At 45.1% G+C, this 22,356-nt stretch overlaps 1 protein-coding gene across 1 annotated transcript; it reads left to right on the top strand.

Annotated features, from left to right (window-relative positions):
- The first annotated feature begins 84 nt into the window (after window positions 1-84).
- On the top strand, window positions 85-19,273 carry mmp21 (matrix metallopeptidase 21). Its single transcript, XM_029745552.1, has 10 exons — window positions 85-738; window positions 6,366-7,044; window positions 8,197-8,311; window positions 11,731-11,883; window positions 12,254-12,393; window positions 13,410-13,551; window positions 13,999-14,128; window positions 15,555-15,682; window positions 16,919-17,091; window positions 18,272-19,273. The coding sequence occupies exons 1-10, from the start codon at window positions 578-580 to the stop codon at window positions 18,599-18,601; spliced, it is 2,151 nt and encodes a 716-aa protein (XP_029601412.1). The 5' UTR covers window positions 85-577; the 3' UTR covers window positions 18,602-19,273.
- Window positions 19,274-22,356: the final 3,083 nt, after the last annotated feature.

Below are 22,356 nucleotides of genomic sequence, written 5' to 3' on the forward strand. Positions count from 1 at the left end.
CCATGCGTTCCAAACAGGTGTGTTCCTGGGCGGGAGTCGCGCGGCTGTTTTCCCGCCCGTTACTGTCGGGCTGTGAGGAGAGACGCGCGCCATGCGTTCCAAACAGGTGTGTTCCTGGGCGGGAGTCGCGCGGCTGTTTTCCCGCCCGTTACTGTCGGGCTGGGAGGAGAGACGCGCGCCATGCGTTCCAAACAGGTGTGTTCCTGGGCGGGAGTCGCGCGGCTGTTATCCCGCCCTTTACTGTCGGGATGAAAGGCCAACAGTTAAAACGCCCCGTATCCATTAGTAACCAGTGAAGCGTTACTCACACGTTTGGCCGACATTTTAATTTAGCAGCCCAGTGTTTACCTTTCGCAGCTGAGTGCGTATTTGCGAGTCAAAGGGCCATCTATAGGTGTACTTCATTAAAGTGTCGATACTCTGTAAACTTCAAAGTGTGTCACGTTTAAAAGGGCGTAACTTTGGAAAGGAGACTTACATTTAGTTGAGGTTTAAGATTCGCTCTTCAGTGGGTCATTATCTGTCTCTCTCACCCCAGCAAACTGACCCGTGTCAAGACCACACCGCGACAACTACGATGCTGATTTTACTCCAGCTGATAAATGTATTACTGTTGACCAGCATTGGCTCCACTGATGCAGAGAAACTCTTCCACAGTCGGGATCATTCCGATCTACAGATCCCTTCCTCTCACCAGGCTGAGCTCATAACAGACAAGGATACTGCTGAGGTAAAACTGTTTTTCTCTCTCTGTCTCTCCAAGTGATCAGTATTTTATTAGGTGCAAATGTCATGTTCAGTTATTCAATATATGACAGATCATACTGTCTGGCAGATTATACATTCACAAGGTCAGAGATCCTGATGTTGTTGTCCATAATGGTTAAGACTGCTTATGATGGATATTCTAATATATTCAGTAGCGGTTATAAAGGCTTTATGGATGTTAACATAAGTGTGAGGGTTTAACCCCCATTACAAGACATGGAGGGTGTTCTGCACCAACATGGTTTAAATCCATTTTAGATTAGACCTAATCTAGATTTTGTAATCTACGTTCATAGTTCATCAAAGATGTGTTGCACCACTGAATTTTAAGACTGGATTAGTTAGTCTAAAGGTTAAATCACTAAACTATGATCAGTGATACGTGTCCTAATGGATTCACCATAGCAATATGTTGTAATTCTATGGGAACAAACCAGAACTGGTCATTGCTAGATAGCCAGCAAAGTGACTTTTCACTTCAGGTTTAGGATTAAATTAATTACACTTTTCTGTCAAATGACTTGAATGAACATGATAAACCACAGGAGATAAAATTGTTAATCACAAAGAAAATAAAGGACATACAAATGACTTTTAAACAGTGCCAGTTTAGATTTAATCCCAAAACTGAATTTAAATTCGTTTTTAAAACAATGGAGCAGCAACATTAAATTTGATCTTGGTTTGATTTCTAAATTAAATTCAGTGTAGAAGAAGTATTAGATTGAACTATGATTATTGAAAACGAGGTTTAAAGTTCAGTGCAACAACATTACTAGATAAACCTTGATTAAACCCAGTTTAAGAGTTAATTCATGTTGGTTCCAATCCACCCTGAGTGAATCAAATAGAATCAAACTAAAAATGGGCCAAAGGTTGTAAGAGTGTAAACTACATACCTGATAGCAAAGCTGCGATGGTCACCACCTCGTTCACACAATCAAACTCACAGGACACCAGCAGAGCCTTGGCCATCTGAGCGTCCAATGGCAACTCAGAGATTATGATCCCGATCTCTGATAGGTTCCCATCGTCGTCCAATGCCGCGAGGTAATCCAGCTCCTCTAGCGACTGCATCAGACCCTCTGGATCTGGGTTGGAAGTAGACAATTTACATAATAGATGATAAAAGAGAAGATCTGGATGGGAAGTAGATAATCCTAGACTGGTACCCAGACTAAAGGAATGTTATCTAAACAGAATGGTACCCAGACTAGAGGAATGTTACCTAAACAGACTGGTACCCAGACTAGAGGAATGTTATCTAAACAGACTGGTACCCAGACTAGAGGAATGTTACCTAAACAGACTGGTACCCAGACTAGAGGACTGGTACCCAGACTAGAGGAATGTTACCTAAACAGACTGGTACCCAGACTAGTGGATTGTTATCTAAACAGACTGGTACCCAGACTAGAGGACTGGTACCCAGACTAGAGGAATGTTACCTAAACAGACTGGTACCCAGACTAGAGGAATATTACCTAAACAGACTGGTACCCAGACTAGAGGACTGGTACCCAGACTAGAGGAATGTTACCTAAACAGACTAGTACCCAGACTAGAGGAATGTTACCTAAACAGACTGGTACCCAGACTAGAGGACTGGTACCCAGACTAGAGGAATGTTATCTAAACAGACTGGTACCCAGACTAGAGGACTGGTACCCAGACTAGAGGAATGTTATCTAAACAGACTGGTACCCAGACTAGAGGACTGGTACCCAGACTAGTGGAATGTTATCTAAACAGACTGGTACCCAGACTAGAGGAATGTTATCTAAACAGACTGGTACCCAGACTAGAGGACTGGTACCCAGACTAGAGGAATGTTATCTAAACAGACTGGTACCCAGACTAGAGGACTGGTACCCAGACTAGAGGAATGTTACCTAAACAGACTGGTACCCAGACTAGAGGACTGGTACCTAAACAGACTGGTACCCAGACTAGAGGACTGGTACCCAGACTAGAGGAATGTTATCTAAACAGACTGGTACCCAGACTAGAGGACTGGTAGCCAGACTAGTGGAATGTAATCTAAAAAGACTGGTACCCAGACTAGAGGACTGGTACCCAGACTAGTGGAATGTTATCTAAACAGACTGGTACCCAGACTAGAGGACTGGTACCCAGACTAGTGGAATGTTATCTAAACAGACTGGTACCCAGACTAGAGGACTGGTACCCAGACTAGAGGAATGTTATCTAAACAGAATGGTACCCAGACTAGAGGACTGGTACCCAGACTAGAGGAATGTTACCTAAACAGACTGGTACCCAGACTAGAGGACTGGTACCCAGACTAGAGGAATGTTATCTAAACAGACTGGTACCCAGACTAGAGGACTGGTACCCAGACTAGAGGAATGTTATCTAAACAGACTGGTACCCAGACTAGAGGAATGTTATCTAAACAGACTGGTACCCAGACTAGAGGAATGTTATCTAAACAGACTGGTACCCAGACTAGAGGACTGGTACCCAGACTAGAGGACTGGTACCCAGACTAGTGGAATGTTATCTAAACAGACTGGTACCCAGACTAGAGGACTGGTACCCAGACTAGTGGAATGTTATCTAAACAGACTGGTACCCAGACTAGAGGACTGGTACCCAGACTAGAGGAATGTTATCTAAACAGAATGGTACCCAGACTAGAGGACTGGTACCCAGACTAGAGGAATGTTACCTAAACAGACTGGTACCCAGACTAGAGGACTGGTACCCAGACTAGAGGAATGTTATCTAAACAGACTGGTACCCAGACTAGAGGACTGGTACCCAGACTAGAGGAATGTTATCTAAACAGACTGGTACCCAGACTAGAGGAATGTTATCTAAACAGACTGGTACCCAGACTAGAGGAATGTTATCTAAACAGACTGGTACCCAGACTAGAGGACTGGTACCCAGACTAGAGGAATGTTACCTAAACAGACTGGTACCCAGACTAGAGGACTGGTACCCAGACTAGAGGAATGTTATCTAAACAGACTGGTACCCAGACTAGAGGACTGGTACCCAGACTAAAGGAATGCTATCTAAACAGAATGGTACCCAGACTAGAGGACTGGTACCCAGACTAGAGGAATGTTATCTAAACAGAATGGTACCCAGACTAGAGGACTGGTACCCAGACTAGAGGAATGTTACCTAAACAGACTGGTACCCAGACTAGAGGACTGGTACCCAGACTAGAGGAATGTTATCTAAACAGACTGGTACCCAGACTAGAGGACTGGTACCCAGACTAGAGGAATGTTATCTAAACAGACTGGTACCCAGACTAGAGGAATGTTATCTAAACAGACTGGTACCCAGACTAGAGGAATGTTATCTAAACAGACTGGTACCCAGACTAGAGGACTGGTACCCAGACTAGAGGACTGGTACCCAGACTAGAGGAATGTTACCTAAACAGACTGGTACCCAGACTAGAGGACTGGTACCCAGACTAGAGGAATGTTATCTAAACAGACTGGTACACAGACTAGAGGAATGTTATCTAAACAGACTGGTACCCAGACTAGAGGAATGTTATCTAAACAGACTGGTACCCAGACTAGAGGAATGTTATCTAAACAGACTGGTACCCAGACTAGAGGACTGGTACCCAGACTAGAGGACTGGTACCCAGACTAGAGGAATGTTACCTAAACAGACTGGTACCCAGACTAGAGGACTGGTACCTAAACAGACTGGTACCCAGACTAGAGGACTGGTACCCAGACTAGAGGAATGTTATCTAAACAGACTGGTACCCAGACTAGAGGACTGGTAGCCAGACTAGTGGAATGTTATCTAAACAGACTGGTACCCAGACTAGTGGAATGTTATCTAAACAGACTGGTACCCAGACTAGAGGACTGGTACCCAGACTAGTGGAATGTTATCTAAACAGACTGGTACCCAGACTAGAGGACTGGTACCCAGACTAGAGGACTGGTACCCAGACTAGTGGAATGTTATCTAAACAGACTGGTACCCAGACTAGAGGACTGGTACCCAGACTAGAGGAATGTTATCTAAACAGACTGGTACCCAGACTAGAGGACTGGTATCCAGATTAGAGGAATGTTACCTAAACAGACTGGTACCCAGACTAGAGGAATGTTACCTAAACAGACTGGTACCCAGACTAGAGGACTGGAACCCAGACTAGAGGAATGTTACCTAAACAGACTGTTACCCAGACTAGAGGACTGGTACCCAGACTAGAGGAATGTTACCTAAACAGACTGGTACCCAGACTAGAGGACTGGAACCCAGACTAGAGGAATGTTACCTAAACAGACTGGTACCCAGACTAGAGGACTGGTACCCAGACTAGAGGAATGTTATCTAAACAGACTGGTACCCAGACTAGAGGACTGGTATCCAGACTAGAGGAATGTTATCTAAACAGACTGGTACCCAGACTAGTGGAATGTTATCTAAACAGACTGGTACCCAGACTAGTGGAATGTTATCTAAACAGACTGGGACCTAGACTAGAGGACTGTTATCTAAACAGACTGGTACCCAGACTAGAGGACTGGTACCCAGACTAGAGGAATGTTATCTAAACAGACTGGTACCCAGACTAGAGGACTAGTAGCCAGACTAGTGGAATGTTATCTAAACAGACTGGTACCCAGACTAGTGGAATGTAATCTAAACAGACTGGTACCCAGACTAGAGGACTGGTACCCAGACTAGTGGAATGTTATCTAAACAGACTGGTACCCAGACTAGAGGACTGGTACCCAGACTAGTGGAATGTTATCTAAACAGACTGGTACCCAGACTAGAGGACTGGTACCCAGACTAGTGGAATGTTATCTAAACAGACTGGTACCCAGACTAGAGGACTGGTACCCAGACTAGAGGAATGTTATCTAAACAGACTGGTACCCAGACTAGAGGACTGGTATCCAGATTAGAGGAATGTTACCTAAACAGACTGGTACCCAGACTAGAGGAATGTTACCTAAACAGACTGGTACCCAGACTAGAGGACTGGAACCCAGACTAGAGGAATGTTACCTAAACAGACTGGTACCCAGACTAGAGGACTGGTACCCAGACTAGAGGAATGTTACCTAAACAGACTGGTACCCAGACTAGAGGACTGGAACCCAGACTAGAGGAATGTTACCTAAACAGACTGGTACCCAGACTAGAGGACTGGTACCCAGACTAGAGGAATGTTATCTAAACAGACTGGTACCCAGACTAGAGGACTGGTATCCAGACTAGAGGAATGTTATCTAAACAGACTGGTACCCAGACTAGTGGAATGTTATCTAAACAGACTGGTACCCAGACTAGTGGAATGTTATCTAAACAGACTGGTACCCAGACTAGTGGAATGTTATCTAAACAGACTGGTACCCAGACTAGTGGAATGTTATCTAAACAGACTGGGACCTAGACTAGAGGACTGTTATCTAAACAGACTGGTACCCAGACTAGAGGACTGGTACCCAGACTAGTGGAATGTTATCTAAACAAACTGGTACCCAGACTAGGTTATTACCCGTCAGCTGTTCTAGAGGTGTTAGTTCTACAAGCTGTTTCATCTACATGCCATATTTCCAGCTATTTCTCTCAAGGTATGGCTTCATAAGACCAGTGAACTGGGAGGAGCTCCAGTTTGACGAATCAACAGGCATTTTTAACGATGAAGACTTTCCTGGGGAGGAAGACCTATCTGGGATACAGGAGGGAGACTCATCGTTGTCACGTGTAGACACTGATGATGATGATGATGACGAAGACTCTCCAAATCCCACTGAAAGCCAAGCCTTCATCTCAGCTCTCAGAGAGTTCCAGAAGGTATCCGGCCTGTCTGTCACGGGGCTGTTTGATGACGCCACCAAGGCTGCCATGAACAAGCCTAGGTGTGGGGTTCCGGATAAGGAGACTGATGATGCTACTGATGAAGTACACAACTCCACCAGCTCAGCACTTGGAATCAACACCGCCACCTCGCTAACTAACAACACAGACACCTCAGAAGACTCTAACAGTACATTCAGTGGTGTTTTAAATGGCTCTGCTACTGATTACACATTGGACAATAACATATTCACTGGCATTTCTAATGGCACTGATGGAAACTATACAGAGATTGGCAATACATTCAGTGACATTTTTAATAGCACTATTAGTACCTACAAACATGATATATCTGCCAGTAGCACAACAGAATATTACGACCCAGTAGGTGATACTCTCAATGATTCTGCTATAAACGACACAGAGAATAACAGCAACACACAGAGTCACATAGTGAACAACCTTACCAGTCCTACTGACAGACCTCATCGGAGTCCTCTTCCTACCACTGCTACTGACAGACCTCATCGGAGTCCTCTACCTACCACTGCTACTGACAGACCTCATCGGAGTCCTCTTCCTACCACTGCTACTGACAGACCTCATCGGAGCCCTCCTCCTATCACTGGTACTGACAGACCTCATCGGAGCCCTCTTCCTGCTACTGACAGACCTCATCGGAGCCCTCCTCCTACCAATGCTACTGACAGACCTCATCGGAGCCCTCTTCCTGCTACTGACAGACCTCATCGGAGCCCTCCTCCTACCAATGCTACTGACAGACCTCATCAGAGCCCTCCTCCTACCACTGCTACTGACAGACCTCATCAGAGCCCTCCTCCTACCACTGGTACTGACAGACCTCATCGGAGCCCTCTTCCTGCTACTGACAGACCTCATCGGAGCCCTCCTCCTACCAATGCTACTGACAGACCTCATCGGAGCCCTCCTCCTACCACTGCTACTGACAGACCTCATCGGAGCCCTTCTCCTACCACTGCTACTGACAGACCTCATCGGAGCCCTCCTCCTACCACTGGTACTGACAGACCTCATCGGAGCCCACCTCCTATCACTGCTACTGACAGACCTCATCGGAGCCCTTCTCCTACCACTGGTACTGACAGACCTCATCGGAGCCCTCCTCCTACCACTGCTACTGACAGACCTCATCAGAGCTCTCCTCCTACCATTGCTACTGACAGACCTCATCGGAGCCCTTCTCCTACCACTGCTACTGACATACCTTTTCAGAGCCCTCCTACCACTGCTATTGACAGACCTCATCAGCGTCAGAGCCCTCCTACCACTGCTAATGACAGACCTCATCAGAGCCCTCTTCCTACCACTGCTACTGACAAACCTCATCGGAGCCCTCCTCCTACCACTGCTACTGACAGACCTCATCAGAGCCCTCTTCCTACCACTGCTACTGACAAACCTCATCGGAGCCCTCCTCCTACCACTGCTACTGACAGACCTCATCAGAGCCCTCCTCCTACCACTGCTACTGACAGACCTCATCAGAGCCCTCTTCCTACCACTGCTACTGACAGACCTCATCGGAGCCCTCCTCCTATCACTGCTACTGACAAACCTCATCAGCATCAGAGCCGCGTGGCCTCACTGCTGTCCAAGCGGAGGCAGAAGAGACATGTGGGGAGACGTTCATGGGGAAACATGGCCTTCTCCAAAATGGTGCTGAAGTGGAGGCTGATAGGTGAGAGTTACTATGAGTCTAAAACGGGTGTGTTACTATGAGGCTGATAAGGGAGGGTTACTATGAGGCTGATAGGTGAGGGTTACTATAAGGCTGACAAGGGTGTGTTACTATGAGGCTGATAGCTGAGGCTTAATATGAGCCTGATAGGTGAGGATTACTGTGAGGCTGATAGGAAGGTTGACTATGAGACTGATAGGTGAGGGCTACTATGAGGCTGATAGGTGAGGGTTACTATGAGGCTGATAGGTGATTGTTGCTATGAGACTGATAGGTGAGGGTTACTATGAGGCTGATAGGTGATTGTTGCTATGAGACTGATAGGTGATTGTTGCTATGAGACTGATAGGTGAGGGTTACTATGAGGCTGATAGGTGATTGTTGCTATGAGACTGATAGGTGATTGTTGCTATGAGGCTGATAGGTGATTGTTGCTATGAGGCTGATAGGTGAAGGTTACTAGGAGGCTGATAGGTGATTGTTGCTATGAGACTGATAGGTGAGGGTTACTATGAGGCTGATAGGTGTGGGTTACTATGAGGTTGATAGGTGAGGGTTACTATGAGGCTGATAGGTGAGGGTTACTATGAGGCTGATAGGTGAGGGCTACTATGAGGCTGATAGGTGAGGGTTACTATGAGACTGATAGGTGATTGTTGCTATGAGACTGATAGGTGAGGGTTACTATGAGGCTGATAGGTGTGGGTTACTATGAGGCTGATAGGTGAGGGTTACTATGAGGCTGATAGGTGAGGGTTACTATGAGACTGATAGGTGTGGGTTACTATGAGGCTGATAGGTGAGGGTTACTATGAGGCTGATAGGTGAGGGTTACTATGAGACTGATAGGTGAGGGTTACTATGAGGCTGATAGGTGTGGGTTACTATGAGGCTGATAGGTGTGGGTTACTATGAGGCTGATAGGTGTGGGTTACTATGAGGCTGATAGGTGAGGGTTACTATGAGACTGATAGGGGAGGGTTACTATGAGGCTGATAGGGGAGGGTTACTATGAGGCTGATAGGTGAGGGTTACTATGAGGCTTATAGGTGAGGGTTACTATGAGACTGATAGGTGAGGGTTACTATGAGGCTGATAGGTGAGGGTTACTATGAGACTGATAGGGGAGGGTTACTATGAGGCTGATAGGTGAGGGTTACTATGAGGCTGATAGGTGTGGGTTACTATGAGGCTGATAGGTGAGGGTTACTATGAGGCTGATAGGTGAGGGTTACTATGAGACTGATAGGTGAGGGTTACTATGAGGCTGATAGGGGAGGGTTACTATGAGACTGATAGGTGAGGGTTACTATGAGGCTGATAGGTGAGGGTTACTATGAGGCTGATAGGTGTGGGTTACTATGAGGCTGATAGGTGAGGGTTACTATGAGGCTGATAGGTGAGGGTTACTATGAGACTGATAGGTGTGGGTTACTATGAGGCTGATAGGTGAGGGTTACTATGAGGCTGATAGGTGAGGGTTACTATGAGGCTGATAGGTGAGGGTTACTATGAGGCTGATAGGTGAGGGTTACTATGAGGCTGATAGGTGAGGGTTACTATGAGGCTGATAGGTGTGGGTTACTATGAGGCTGATAGGTGAGGGTTACTATGAGGCTGATAGGTGAGGGTTACTATGAGGCTGATAGGTGAGGGTTACTATGAGGCTGATAGGTGAGGGTTACTATGAGGCTGATAGGGGAGGGTTACTATGAGGCTGATAGGTGAGGGTTACTATGAGGCTGATAGGTGAGGGTTACTATGAGGCTGATAGGTGAGGGTTACTATGAGGCTGATAGGTGAGGGTTACTATGAGGCTGATAGGTGAGGGTTACTATGAGGCTGATAGGTGAGGGTTACTATGAGGCTGATAGGTGTGGGTTACTATGAGGCTGATAGGTGAGGGTTACTATGAGGCTGATAGGGGAGGGTTACTATGAGACTGATAGGTGTGGGTTACTATGAGGCTGATAGGTGATTGTTGCTATGAGGCTGATAGGTGAGGGTTACTATGAGGCTGATAGGTGAGGGTTACTATGAGGCTGATAGGTGAGGGTTACTATGAGGCTGATAGGTGTGGGTTACTATGAGGCTGATAGGTGAGGGTTACTATGAGGCTGATAGGTGAGGGTTACTATGAGGCTGATAGGTGAGGGTTACTATGAGGCTGATAGGGGAGGGTTACTATGAGACTGATAGGTGTGGGTTACTATGAGGCTGATAGGTGATTGTTGCTATGAGGCTGATAGGTGAGGGTTACTATGAGGCTGATAGGTGAGGGTTACTATGAGGCTGATAGGTGAGGGTTACTATGAGGCTGATAGGTGTGGGTTACTATGAGGCTGATAGGTGAGGGTTACTATGAGGCTGATAGGTGAGGGTTACTATGAGGCTGATAGGTGAGGGTTACTATGAGGCTGATAGGGGAGGGTTACTATGAGGCTGATAGGTGAGGGTTACTATGAGGCTGATAGGTGAGGGTTACTATGAGGCTGATAGGTGAGGGTTACTATGAGGCTGATAGGTGAGGGTTACTATGAGGCTGATAGGTGAGGGTTACTATGAGGCTGATAGGTGTGGGTTACTATGAGGCTGATAGGTGAGGGTTACTATGAGGCTGATAGGGGAGGGTTACTATGAGACTGATAGGTGTGGGTTACTATGAGGCTGATAGGTGATTGTTGCTATGAGGCTGATAGGTGAGGGTTACTATGAGGCTGATAGGTGAGGGTTACTATGAGGCTGATAGGTGAGGGTTACTATGAGGCTGATAGGTGTGGGTTACTATGAGGCTGATAGGTGAGGGTTACTATGAGGCTGATAGGTGAGGGTTACTATGAGGCTGATAGGTGAGGGTTACTATGAGGCTGATAGGGGAGGGTTACTATGAGACTGATAGGTGTGGGTTACTATGAGGCTGATAGGTGATTGTTGCTATGAGGCTTATAGGTGTGGGTTACTATGAGTTGTTGTTTGTTGAGCTATGAAGAAATAGAAGAGATAAATACATACAGCTTCAGTACATGGTATGTGGTCGGACCCAGGAGTTAAACACACAATCCTGGTATTGCAAGCACCGTGCTTTACCAACTGCACCATACAGGACCAGAGACATGTCATATTCAAGAGAGTGTGTGCTGGCCTTTGTTCATTTCTAGGAGAGGGTTACAGCAGTCAGCTGACCATACAGGACCAGAGTCATGTCATATTCAAGAGAATGTGTGCTGGCCTTTGTTCATTTCTAGGAGAGGGTTACAGCAGTCAGCTGACCATACAGGACCAGAGTCATGTCATATTCAAGAGAGTGTGTGCTGGCCTTTGTTCATTTCTAGGAGAGGGTTACAGCAGTCAGCTGACCATACAGGACCAGAGTCATGTCATATTCAAGAGAGTGTGTGCTGGCCTTTGTTCATTTCTAGGAGAGGGTTACAGCAGTCAGCTGACCATACAGGATCAGAGACATATCATCAGCCTGGCCTTCAGGATGTGGAGCGAGGTGTCTCCTCTGGACTTTGTAGAGGACACATTCTCTCCCCTGGAGTTTGTAGACATCAAACTGGGTTTTGGCACAGGTGGGTCTCGTATTAGCCTGGGTACCAGTCCGTTTCTGCTAATATACCTGTCCTTACCAGTCCCTGTAATGCAATGACACAGAGTACAAGGACTGGAATGTTAGCAAAAACAGACTGGTACCCAGTCTTGTCTCTCATCCCTTGGTTTAGACAATATTACCTGTGTATTTGGGATGAATGGAATGTTATGAACAAATTGCATCTACTCTAGCCTGGTCCCAGATCTGTATATGCTGTCTTGTTGCCAGCTTGTAGGACAGCACAAACAGGTCACAGACCAGTCTTTCCTTATACTATATCTTCCCTGAAAAGTTGTCATAGGAAATGACGATAGATAGTGTGTCCTTTTCGTTGTGTGTCAACCACGCAGGGAGACACTTGGGATGCAACCAGAAGTTTGATGGTACTGGACAAGAGTTTGCTCACGCCTGGTTCCTGGGAGACGTTCACTTTGATGACGATGAACATTTTACTGCACCTAACACTGGCAGTGGGATCAGCCTGCTCAAAGTGAGTTTGGGACAGGATGTTTTGATTCAAACATGATGGTATCTGTAATATCTGATGGACTTGTGATTTGTGTTGTACCTGCCTGCCTTCCCTGTGTTCATTTATGTAAATATTAGAAAACCCAGAAAACCTCAGGGCTGAGTGAGAACTATCAGGTAGCCTGGTGGTTAAATGTCAGGGCTGAGTGAGAACTATCAGATAGCCTGGTGGTTAAATGTCAGGGCTGAGTGAGAACTATCAGGTAGCCTAGTGGTTAAATGTCAGGGCTGAGTGATCACTATCAGGTAGCCTAGTGGTTAAATGTCAGGGCTGAGTGAGAACTATCAGGTAGCCTAGTGGTTAAATGTCAGGGCTGAGTGAGAACTATCAGGTAGCCTAGTGGTTAAATGTCAGGGCTGAGTGAGAACTATCAGGTAGCCTAGTGGTTAAATATCAGGGCTGAGTGAGAACTATCAGGTAGGAGACAGGTAGCCTAGTGGTTAAATGTCAGGGCTGAGTGAGAACTATCAGGTAGCCTAGTGGTTAAATGTCAGGGCTGAGTGATCACTATCAGGTAGCCTAGTGGTTAAATGTCAGGGCTGAGTGAGAACTATCAGGTAGCCTAGTGGTTAAATGTCAGGGCTGAGTGAGAACTATCAGGTAGGAGACAGGTAGCCTAGTGGTTAAATGTCAGGGCTGAGTGAGAACTATCAGGTAGCCTAGTGGTTAAATATCAGGGCTGAGTGAGAACTATCAGGTAGGAGACAGGTAGCCTAGTGGTTAAATGTCAGGGCTGAGTGAGAACTATCAGGTAGCCTAGTGGTTAAATGTCAGGGCTGAGTGAGAACTATCAGGTAGCCTAGTGGTTAAATGTCAGGGCTGAGTGAGAACTATCAGGTAGCCTAGTGGTTGGGCCAGTAGCTGAAAAGTTAAATCTGTCAGTGTGCCCTTAATCAAGGTACTTAACCCTAATTGCTCCTGTAAATTAGTCAAACGTAATTAACCCTGAATACTACCGTTGTTTTTCCATCCGTCAGGTGGCAGTACATGAGATAGGCCACGTCCTGGGCCTGCCTCACATCTACAGGACTGGTTCCATTATGCAACCCAGTTACCTGCCCCAGGAATCAGGCTTCGAGATAAACTGGATGGACAGGAAGGCCATACAGCACCTCTATGGTAGGAGAGAGCCACTGTATGTGAAAGTTGTGGAACAATTACCACCTAGTGGACGAAACAGGAATATACTGCCTGCTTACCTACCTATACCTGCTTACCTACCATCTATCTGTCTGTCTGTCTGGCTGCCTGGCTTTCTGTCAACTCCTCTTCTATCTGTTTGTCTGGTCTGTTTCCCTCGAGGGGGCTGTAAGGTTCAACACAGTGTCTGGTCTGTTTCCCTCTAGGGGGCTGTAAGGTTCAACACAGTGTCTGGTCTGTTTCCCTCTAGGGGACTGTAAGGTTCAACACAGTGTCTGGTCTGTTTCCCTCTAGGGGACTGTAAGGTTCAACACAGTGTCTGGTCTGTTTCCCTCTAGGGGGCTGTAAGGTTCAACACAGTGTCTGGTCTGTTTCCCTCTAGGGGGCTGTAAGGTTCAACACAGTGTCTGGTCTGTTTCCCTCTAGGGGACTGTAAGGGCCAGTTCAACACCGTGTTTGACTGGATCAGGAAGGAGCGATCCCAGTACGGTGAGGTGGTGATCCGTTTCAACACCTACTTCATGAGGGACGGTTGGTACTGGCTCTATGAGAACAGGTAAAAATGGACAAATAATGACCATCTTAAAGTTGACCTTTCCATTAGTCAGCACCTCTTCAACGACTTGGGGTGTGTGTCAGTCAATTCCTACAGACCAACAACTATATATGTATATTTTGAAAACAATGAGATAGACTTCCTAAATCATCTTTATAAAAAGTATGGAAAACAGGTTGAAATATTTATATATATTTATATATATATATATACAGTACCAGTCAAAAGTTTTTGAACACCTACTCATTCAAGGATTTTTGTTTATTTTTACTATTTCCTATAGTGAAGACATTAAAACTATGAAATAACACATATGGAATCATGTGCCAACTTGAGGCCTGTTATTGTGAAGTGGAAACCTCTAGGAGTAATAACAGCTAAGCCGCGAAGTGGTAGGCCATTCAAGCTCACAGAACGGGACCAACGAGTGCTGAGACACGTAAAAATTGCCTGTCCTTGGTTGCAACACTCACTACCGAGTTCTAAACTGCCTCTGGAAGCAACGTCGGCACAAGAACTGTTCGTCAGAAATGGGTTTCCATGGCCGAGCAGCCACACACAAGGCTAAGATCACCATGCGCAATGTCAAGCGTCGGCTGGAGTGGTGTAAACCTCGCCGCCATTGGACTCTGAAGCAGTGGAAACGCGTTCTCTGGAGTGATGAATCATGATTCACCATCTGGCAGTCCGACAGACTAATCTGGGTTTGGCGGATGCTAGGAGAACACTACCTATCACAATGCATAGTGCCAACTGTAAAGTTTGGTGGAGGAGGAATAATGGTCTGGGGCTGTTTTTCATAGTTCGGGCCCCTTAGTTGCAGTGAAGGAAAATCTTAACGCTACAGCATACAATGACATTCTAGATGATTCTGTGCTTCCAACGTTGTGGCAACAGTTTGGGGAAGGCCCTTTCCTGTTTCAGCATGGCAATGCCCCCGTGCACAAAGCAAGGTCCATACAGAAATGGTTTGTCGACATCGGCGGGGAAAAAGTTGACTGGCCTGCAGCCCTGACCTCAACCCCATCGAACACCTTTGGGATGAATTGGAACGCCGAATGCGAGCCAAGCCTAATCGCCCAACATCAGTGCCCGACCTCACTAATGCTCTTGTGGCTGAATAGAAGCAAGTCCTCTCAGCAATGTTCCAACATCTAGTGGAAAACCTTCCCAGAAGAGTGGAGGCTGTTATAGCAGCAAAGAGGGAACCAACTCCATATTAATGCCCAGGATTTTGGAATGAGATGTTGAACGAGCAGGTGTCCACATACTTTTGGTCATGTAGTTTATGTACAATTACATTCATTATGTTGTTTACACATTCCCAAAAATATAAAGATTAACATCTGCATTTTTCAAAATGCACGTAAATATATGGTTCTTCATTGCGAAGGTTCAAATCATTCCTCTCTCTGTATGAGGACAGGACCAACCGAACCCGCTATGGTGACCCGGTGGCTCTTCAGGTGGGCTGGCACGGCATACCCACCGACGGGGTAGACGCATGTGTTCACGTGTGGAACAGGAACACTGATGCTGTCTACTTCTTTAAAGGTAATGGAACCGACTTCAGTAAATCTCTCTCTCTCCCTCCCTCTCTCTCTGTGTCTCTCTCTCTGTGTCTCTCTCTCTGTGTCTCTCTGTGTCTCTCTCTCTGTGTCTGTCTCTCTGTGTCTTTCTGTGTCTCTCTCTCTCTCTCTCTCTCTTGACTGTGTTTCCATCTGTAGGAGGCTTGAGTCTCCCTCTTGACTGTGTTTCCATCTGTAGGAGGCTTGAGTCTCCCTCTTGACTGTGTTTCCATCTGTAGGAGGCTTGAGTCTTCCTCTTGACTGTGTTTCCATCTGTTAGAGGCTTGAGTCTCCCTCTTGACTGTGTTTCCATCTGTTAGAGGCTTGAGTCTCCCTCTTGACTGTGTTTCCATCTGTAGGAGGCTTGAGTCTCCCTCTTGACTGTGTTTCCATCTGTAGGAGGCTTGAGTCTCCCTCTTGACTTTGTTTCCATCTGTTAGAGGCTTGAAACCCTCTTGACTGTGTTTCCATCTGTTAGAGGCTTGAGTCTCCCTCTTGACTGTGTTTCCATCTGTTAGAGGCTTGAGTCTCCCTCTTGACTGTGTTTCCATCTGTAGGAGGCTTGAGTCTCCCTCTTGACTGTGTTTCCATCTGTTAGAGGCTTGAGTCTCCCTCTTGACTGTGTTTCCATCTGTTAGAGGCTTGAGTCTCCCTCTTGACTTTGTTTCCATCTGTTAGAGGCTTGAGTCTCCCTCCTGACTGTGTTTCCATCTGTTAGAGGCTTGAGTCTCCCTCTTGACTGTGTTTCCATCTGTAGGAGGCTTGAGTCTCCCTCTTGACTGTGTTTCCATCTGTTAGAGGCTTGAGTCTCCCTCTTGACTTTGTTTCCATCTGTTAGAGGCTTGAAACCCTCTTGACTGTGTTTCCATCTGTAGGAGGCTTGAGTCTCCCTCTTGACTGTGTCTCCATCTGTTAGAGGCTTGAAACCCTCTTGACTTTGTTTCCATCTGTTAGAGGCTTGAAACCCTCTTGACTGTGTTTCCATCTGTAGGAGGCTTGAGTCTCCCTCTTGACTTTGTTTCCATCTGTTAGAGGCTTGAAACCCTCTTGACGTTCAACTCTGGCTGTAAATCGTAGTCCATACCTACTCTATCATATGGCTGTTTTAATTTATTCTTTTTAGTTTCGTTTTTTTAAATGAAATGATCTCTGTTATGAAAATATCTATCGAAGTTGAATAAATATACAGTATTTTTTATGTATATCTCCTTGTGTACACTAGGCACCCAGTACTGGAGGTATGACGATGACAATGACCAGGTGTTGACAGTGGACCCTGAAGGACACCTCTACCCTAGACTCATCTCTGAGGGGTTCCCAGGGGTGCCCAGTCCTATAGACACAGCCTTCTATGACAGGAGGGACTACCACATCTACTTCTTCAAGGGCACTTATGTAAGTCATTAACATATCGTTGATTAGCCATATGTCATTAACATATCGTTGATTAGCCATATGTCATTAACATATTGTGGATTAGCCATATGTCATTAACATATTGTTGATTAGCCATATGTCATTAACATATTGTGGATTAGCCATATGTCATTAACATATTGTGGATTTGCCATATGTCATTAACATATTGTTGACTAGCCATATGTCATTAACATATTGTTGATTAGCCATATGTCATTAACATATCGTTGATTAGCCATATGTCATTAACATATCGTTGATTAGCCATATGTCATTAACATATCGTTGATTAGCCATATGTCATTAACATTTCGTTGATTAGCCATATGTCATTACCATATTGTTGATTAGCCATATGTCATTAACATTTCGTTGATTAGCCATATGTCATTAACATTTCGTTGATTAGCCATATGTCATTAACATATTGTTGATTAGCCATATGTTATTAACATATTGTTGATTAGCCATATGCCCATTAACATATTGTTGATTAGCCATATGTCATTAACATATTGTTGATTAGCCATATGTCATTAACATATTGTTGATTAGCCATATGTCATTAACATATTGTTGATTAGCCATATGTCATTAACATATTGTTGACTAGCCATATGTCATTAACATATTGTTGATTAGCCATATGTCATTAACATATTGTTGATTAGCCATATGTCATTAACATATTGTGGATTTATGTTTTATGTTCTTTATTAATCTCCTTCTTGTTTGTTTTTCATTTATCTGCCTGATTTGGTTGTTTAAATGCAAAGTGTTTAGTGATTTTAAAAGCACTTTAAATAAAGATTGATTTGATACATTTGAAATGTTCCTCAGCATATCTCTCACCATAAAACCAGTTCAGTAAAGGCTACATCATCCTCCACAGCATTTAAACATTCCTCCTTTAATATTTTCCCAATTATATCCAAGTGGAAAAAGTGGAGGGGGAAAAAAATGCATGAATCAGTTGTTAAAACACGACACGTGAAAATATTGTGTTCCTCAGAAAATCCCCGTCGGAGTTGTTTGTTTTGATAAATTGATCATTTACCATCTTCTTGTTTAGTACATTTATCACCAGCCTCATAAAACATGTTCAACGGTTCTTTATTTTGTTCCTCTTCCTGTCATCTAAATATGTTCCTTACAGGTGTATGTGTTCGACGTGGCAGCCAACAGCTTGGCCCCAGGCTTCCCAAGGAAGATCACAGCTGTGTTCCCAGCAGTAACGTCTGGAGATCACCCGGGCGGTAACATAGACGCCGCCTACTTCTCCTATACGCACAACGCTGTCTTTCTGTTCAAGGATACACAGTTCTGGAGGGTGGTGGGGAGGAGCAGAGACCGCTGGAGGAGACCGTCGCTGCCACGCAACGGCCTGCTGCCACGCAACGGCCTGCTGCCACACAGGAAGGTGGAGGAACAGTGGTTTGACATTTGTAACGTTCACTCCTCGGCTCTGAAAGTGGCCCGTCGCTGAGAGGGGGGGGATATGAGGGTACTGTGTAACGTTCACCCTTCAGCCCTGAAGGTGGCCCGTCGCTGAGAGGGGGGACTATGAGGGTACTGTGGGATTAGGGGAGCCTGGACCCAGATCGGTCTGCACTCTTACCAACTCCAAACATGACACTGAGTGAGGAGCACAGACTGGCCCTGTGGCTATGACAACAGAGTTCCCAAAGTGACCGCTGGTTGCACAGTAAACTGACTTATATCCTATTATATTATAAGATGTATTAGTCTACAACACATTTAATTCATTATGATAACTATTGTTAACTATTATCAACCTTGTACATGTCAACAATATATATTTAGTTGTTTCAAAAACATTGTTGTTATTTTAATAGTTTACACATAGGTCGTTGAAGACAATAATGCCTTTTGGAATGTTCTTTCTTATTTTTTTCTATGTTGTAAACGTTTTATTTATATAAAATCAGTTGTATTATATGGACTGATTTTAATTGACAAAAACAAACTCTGAAAACGCAGTTTTTTATTAGGCTGAGATCAGAAACATGTTCCCTATTGTAACAGAGTAGACCAAGGTGCATTGTGGTAAGTGTTCATCTTGATATTTATTTTTACTCAGAACACTTAAACAAAATAATAAACAATGGTAAACGACCGTCACGTCTTGCAGGCTTGACCGAGCAGTACAAAAATAAGATCCCACAACTCAAGGTGGGAAAAGGCTGCCTAAGTATGGTTCCCAATCAGAGACAACGATAGGCAGCTGCCTCTGATTGGAAACCATACCTGGCCAAAACATAGAAATATAAATACATAGAATGCCCACGCCATATCACACCCTGACCTAACTAAACAGAGAAAAACGGCTCTCTATTAAAGATTTGTAACAACAACAAAAAATGCTGCTGTTGTCTTTGTGTGATTGGCTTCATTTATCAATACCACAGAACACATTCTGGAATGATTGATTGGTGAAATCTCTATGGTAACAGCAAATTCTAAACATGGAGAGATTTTTTTTTTTCTGGTAAAATAATCAATAGGATGGCCGATTTGTAAGATTTTATAAAGTAAAAATTGTCATTTGAATATCACTATTTCACTTTTTAGTGCCATTAAACTCTGTCCCTATTCAAACAGTTTTTTTAGCAAGTATTCCTGCACAATAGGTAGGGTTAGCCGTATATTCAATTTATCACAATTTTTATGGAATTAATTTTGTGCCTTTTTTTATCAAGCAAACCTTTTGAATTCGAGAACAAAATTGTTAGTATTGCAAACAAAAAATAATGATATTGAAGCAAAACATGAACTCGCACTACATTGTCAGGTATCCAGTAGAAGTCAGTATTTGAAAGCAACTTGGAATCGAAGAAAGCACCGAAACCACTGTGAAATCAGTGGAATCTCACATTTTACGATACACAAGTTGAAAAACCACGTGATCAAACAAAGGTTTCGGACGGTCATTGATCACGTGATCATGTTACCTTGAAACGAGCATCGGTACGTTGTGTTCGGATCAGTAGTGCTTTGAAAACGGCACCGGAGATCCTGTATCAATCGTCCCATCACTAGGGATCGCCATCACCACCGCAGCCTAACTACAACGGCCTGGCGACGATGTGTAGCTCAGACTCCAAGCCAAACTCTACGGAGTCCAGCCCCTGGGTCCTTCATCTGTAGCCCTCTGCTCCATCTGGTCCATTTTCAATCCCCTCCTGGATCCTTCATCTACAGCCTTCAACATCATCCGGTATGAACATCCTTTTCTGACTGAAATACGATTCTCTCAAGGTTGCTTTGATGTCCAAAAGATTTCAAATCGAAATTTTGTGATATGTAACTTTTAAGTTGCATATAATTGGAAAATATCTACATCGGGCAGTCCAAAATTATTTTTGAATTATGTCACAGAAATACATTTATTTCCTGTTATAGTTTCTATGCATTTCCTCAATAAATATTCTACAAACATTTCAATTTTTTGTCCTCAATTTGAACTCTACTGTGAACACTAGTATGCCAGAGAGTAGCACCTCAATGTGAATACTGCTGAAGGCTTCAGCTACGGGGCTAGGAGTAGAGGTGGTTCAGAGAGAGAACACAAGGCTTCAGCTACAGGGCTAGGAATAGAGGTGGTTCAGAGAGAACACAAGGCTTCAGCTACGGGGCTAGGAGTAGAGGTGGTTCAGAGAGATAACACAAGGCTTCAGCTACGGGGCTAGGAGTAGAGATGGTTCAGAGAGAACACAAGGCTTCAGCTACAGGGCTAGGAATAGAGGTGGTTCAGAGAGATAACACAAGGCTTCAGCTACGGGGCTAGGAGTAGAGATGGTTCAGAGAGAACACAAGGCTTCAGCTACAGGGCTAGGAATAGAGGTGGTTCAGAGAGATAACACAAGGCTTCAGCTACGGGGCTAGGAGTAGAGGTGATTCAGAGAGAGAACACAAGGCTTCAGCTACAGGGCTAGGAGTAGAGGTGATTCAGAGAGAGAACACAAGGCTTCAGCTATAGGGCTAGGAGTAGAGGTGGTTCAGAGAGATAACACAAGGCTTCAGCTACTGGGCTAGGAGTAGAGATGGTTCAGAGAGAACACAAGGCTTCAGCTACGGGCTAGGAGTAGAGGTGGTTCAGAGAGAATACAAGGCTTCAGCTACGGGGCTAGGAGTAGAGGTGGTTCAGAGAGAATACAAGGCTTCAGCTACGGGCTAGGAGTAGAGGTGGTTCAGAGAGAATACAAGGCTTCAGCTACGGGGCTAGGAGTAGAGGTGGTTCAGAGAGAATACAAGGCTTCAGCTACAGGGCTAGGAGTAGAGGTGGTTCAGAGAGAGAACACAAGGCTTCAGCTACGGGGCTAGGAGTAGAGGTGGTTCAGAGAGAGAACACAAGGCTTCAGCTACAGGGCTAGGAGTAGAGGGGGTTCAGAGAGAGAACACAAGGCTTCAGCTACAGGGCTAGGAGTAGAGGTAGTTCAGAGAGAACACAAGGCTTCAGCTACAGGGCTAGGAGTAGAGGTGGTTCAGAGAGAGAACACAAGGCTTCAGCTACAGGGCTAGGAGTAGAGGTGGTTCAGAGAGAACACAAGGCTTCAGCTACCGGGCTAGGAGTAGAGGTGGTTCAGAGAGAGAACACAAGGCTTCAGCTACAGGGCTAGGAGTAGAGATGGTTCAGAGAGAACACAAGGCTTCAGCTACAGGGCTAGGAGTAGAGATGGTTCAGAGAGAACACAAGGCTTCAGCTACAGGGCTAGGAGTAGAGGTGGTTCAGAGAGAGAACACAAGGCTTCAGCTACAGGGCTAGGAGTAGTGGTGGTTCAGAGAGAACACAAGGCTTCAGCTACAGGGCTAGGAGTAGAGGTGGTTCAGAGAGAGAACACAAGGCTTCAGCTACAGGGCTAGGAGTAGTGGTGGTTCAGAGAGAACACAAGGGCTACATCCCACTTCTCTACCCTTCTCCTGAAGTGTGCACTTGAACACTCCTAGGATAGGTGTGGATGCATTGGCAGGAGGGAGTTTCCAGCATTGCTAAATCCATGCGAGTAGGTGTGTAGGTGCACACTTTGGGAGAAGGGTTGTGAATCGAGATGTAATTCACTCAGTAGCATGACTTTTAGGTCAAACTCATATTGATTGGTTCTGCCTATGAGGAGAATCAGGGCCAAGTAATGACTTGTATTGATTTGCAACCATAGAGTTTGATACTGTGCTTCTACATCTGCATTGCTTGCTGTTTGGGGTTTTAGGCTGGGTTTCTGG

The sequence above is a fragment of the Salmo trutta genome, unplaced genomic scaffold (genome assembly GCF_901001165.1).
Source record: "Salmo trutta unplaced genomic scaffold, fSalTru1.1, whole genome shotgun sequence".
NCBI classification, from domain to species: domain Eukaryota; kingdom Metazoa; phylum Chordata; class Actinopteri; order Salmoniformes; family Salmonidae; genus Salmo; species Salmo trutta.

Excerpts from the sequence above, each read along its gene's own strand:
- mmp21 (XM_029745552.1), top strand. The coding sequence starts at position 578 with ATGCTGATTTTACTCCAGCTGATAAATGTATTACTGTTGACCAGCATT. Across the intron at positions 12,394-13,409 it reads GTGGGATCAGCCTGCTCAAA|GTGGCAGTACATGAGATAGG; the intron begins GTGAGTTTGGGA and ends TCCATCCGTCAG. Across the intron at positions 13,552-13,998 it reads GGCCATACAGCACCTCTATG|GGGACTGTAAGGGCCAGTTC; the intron begins GTAGGAGAGAGC and ends GTTTCCCTCTAG.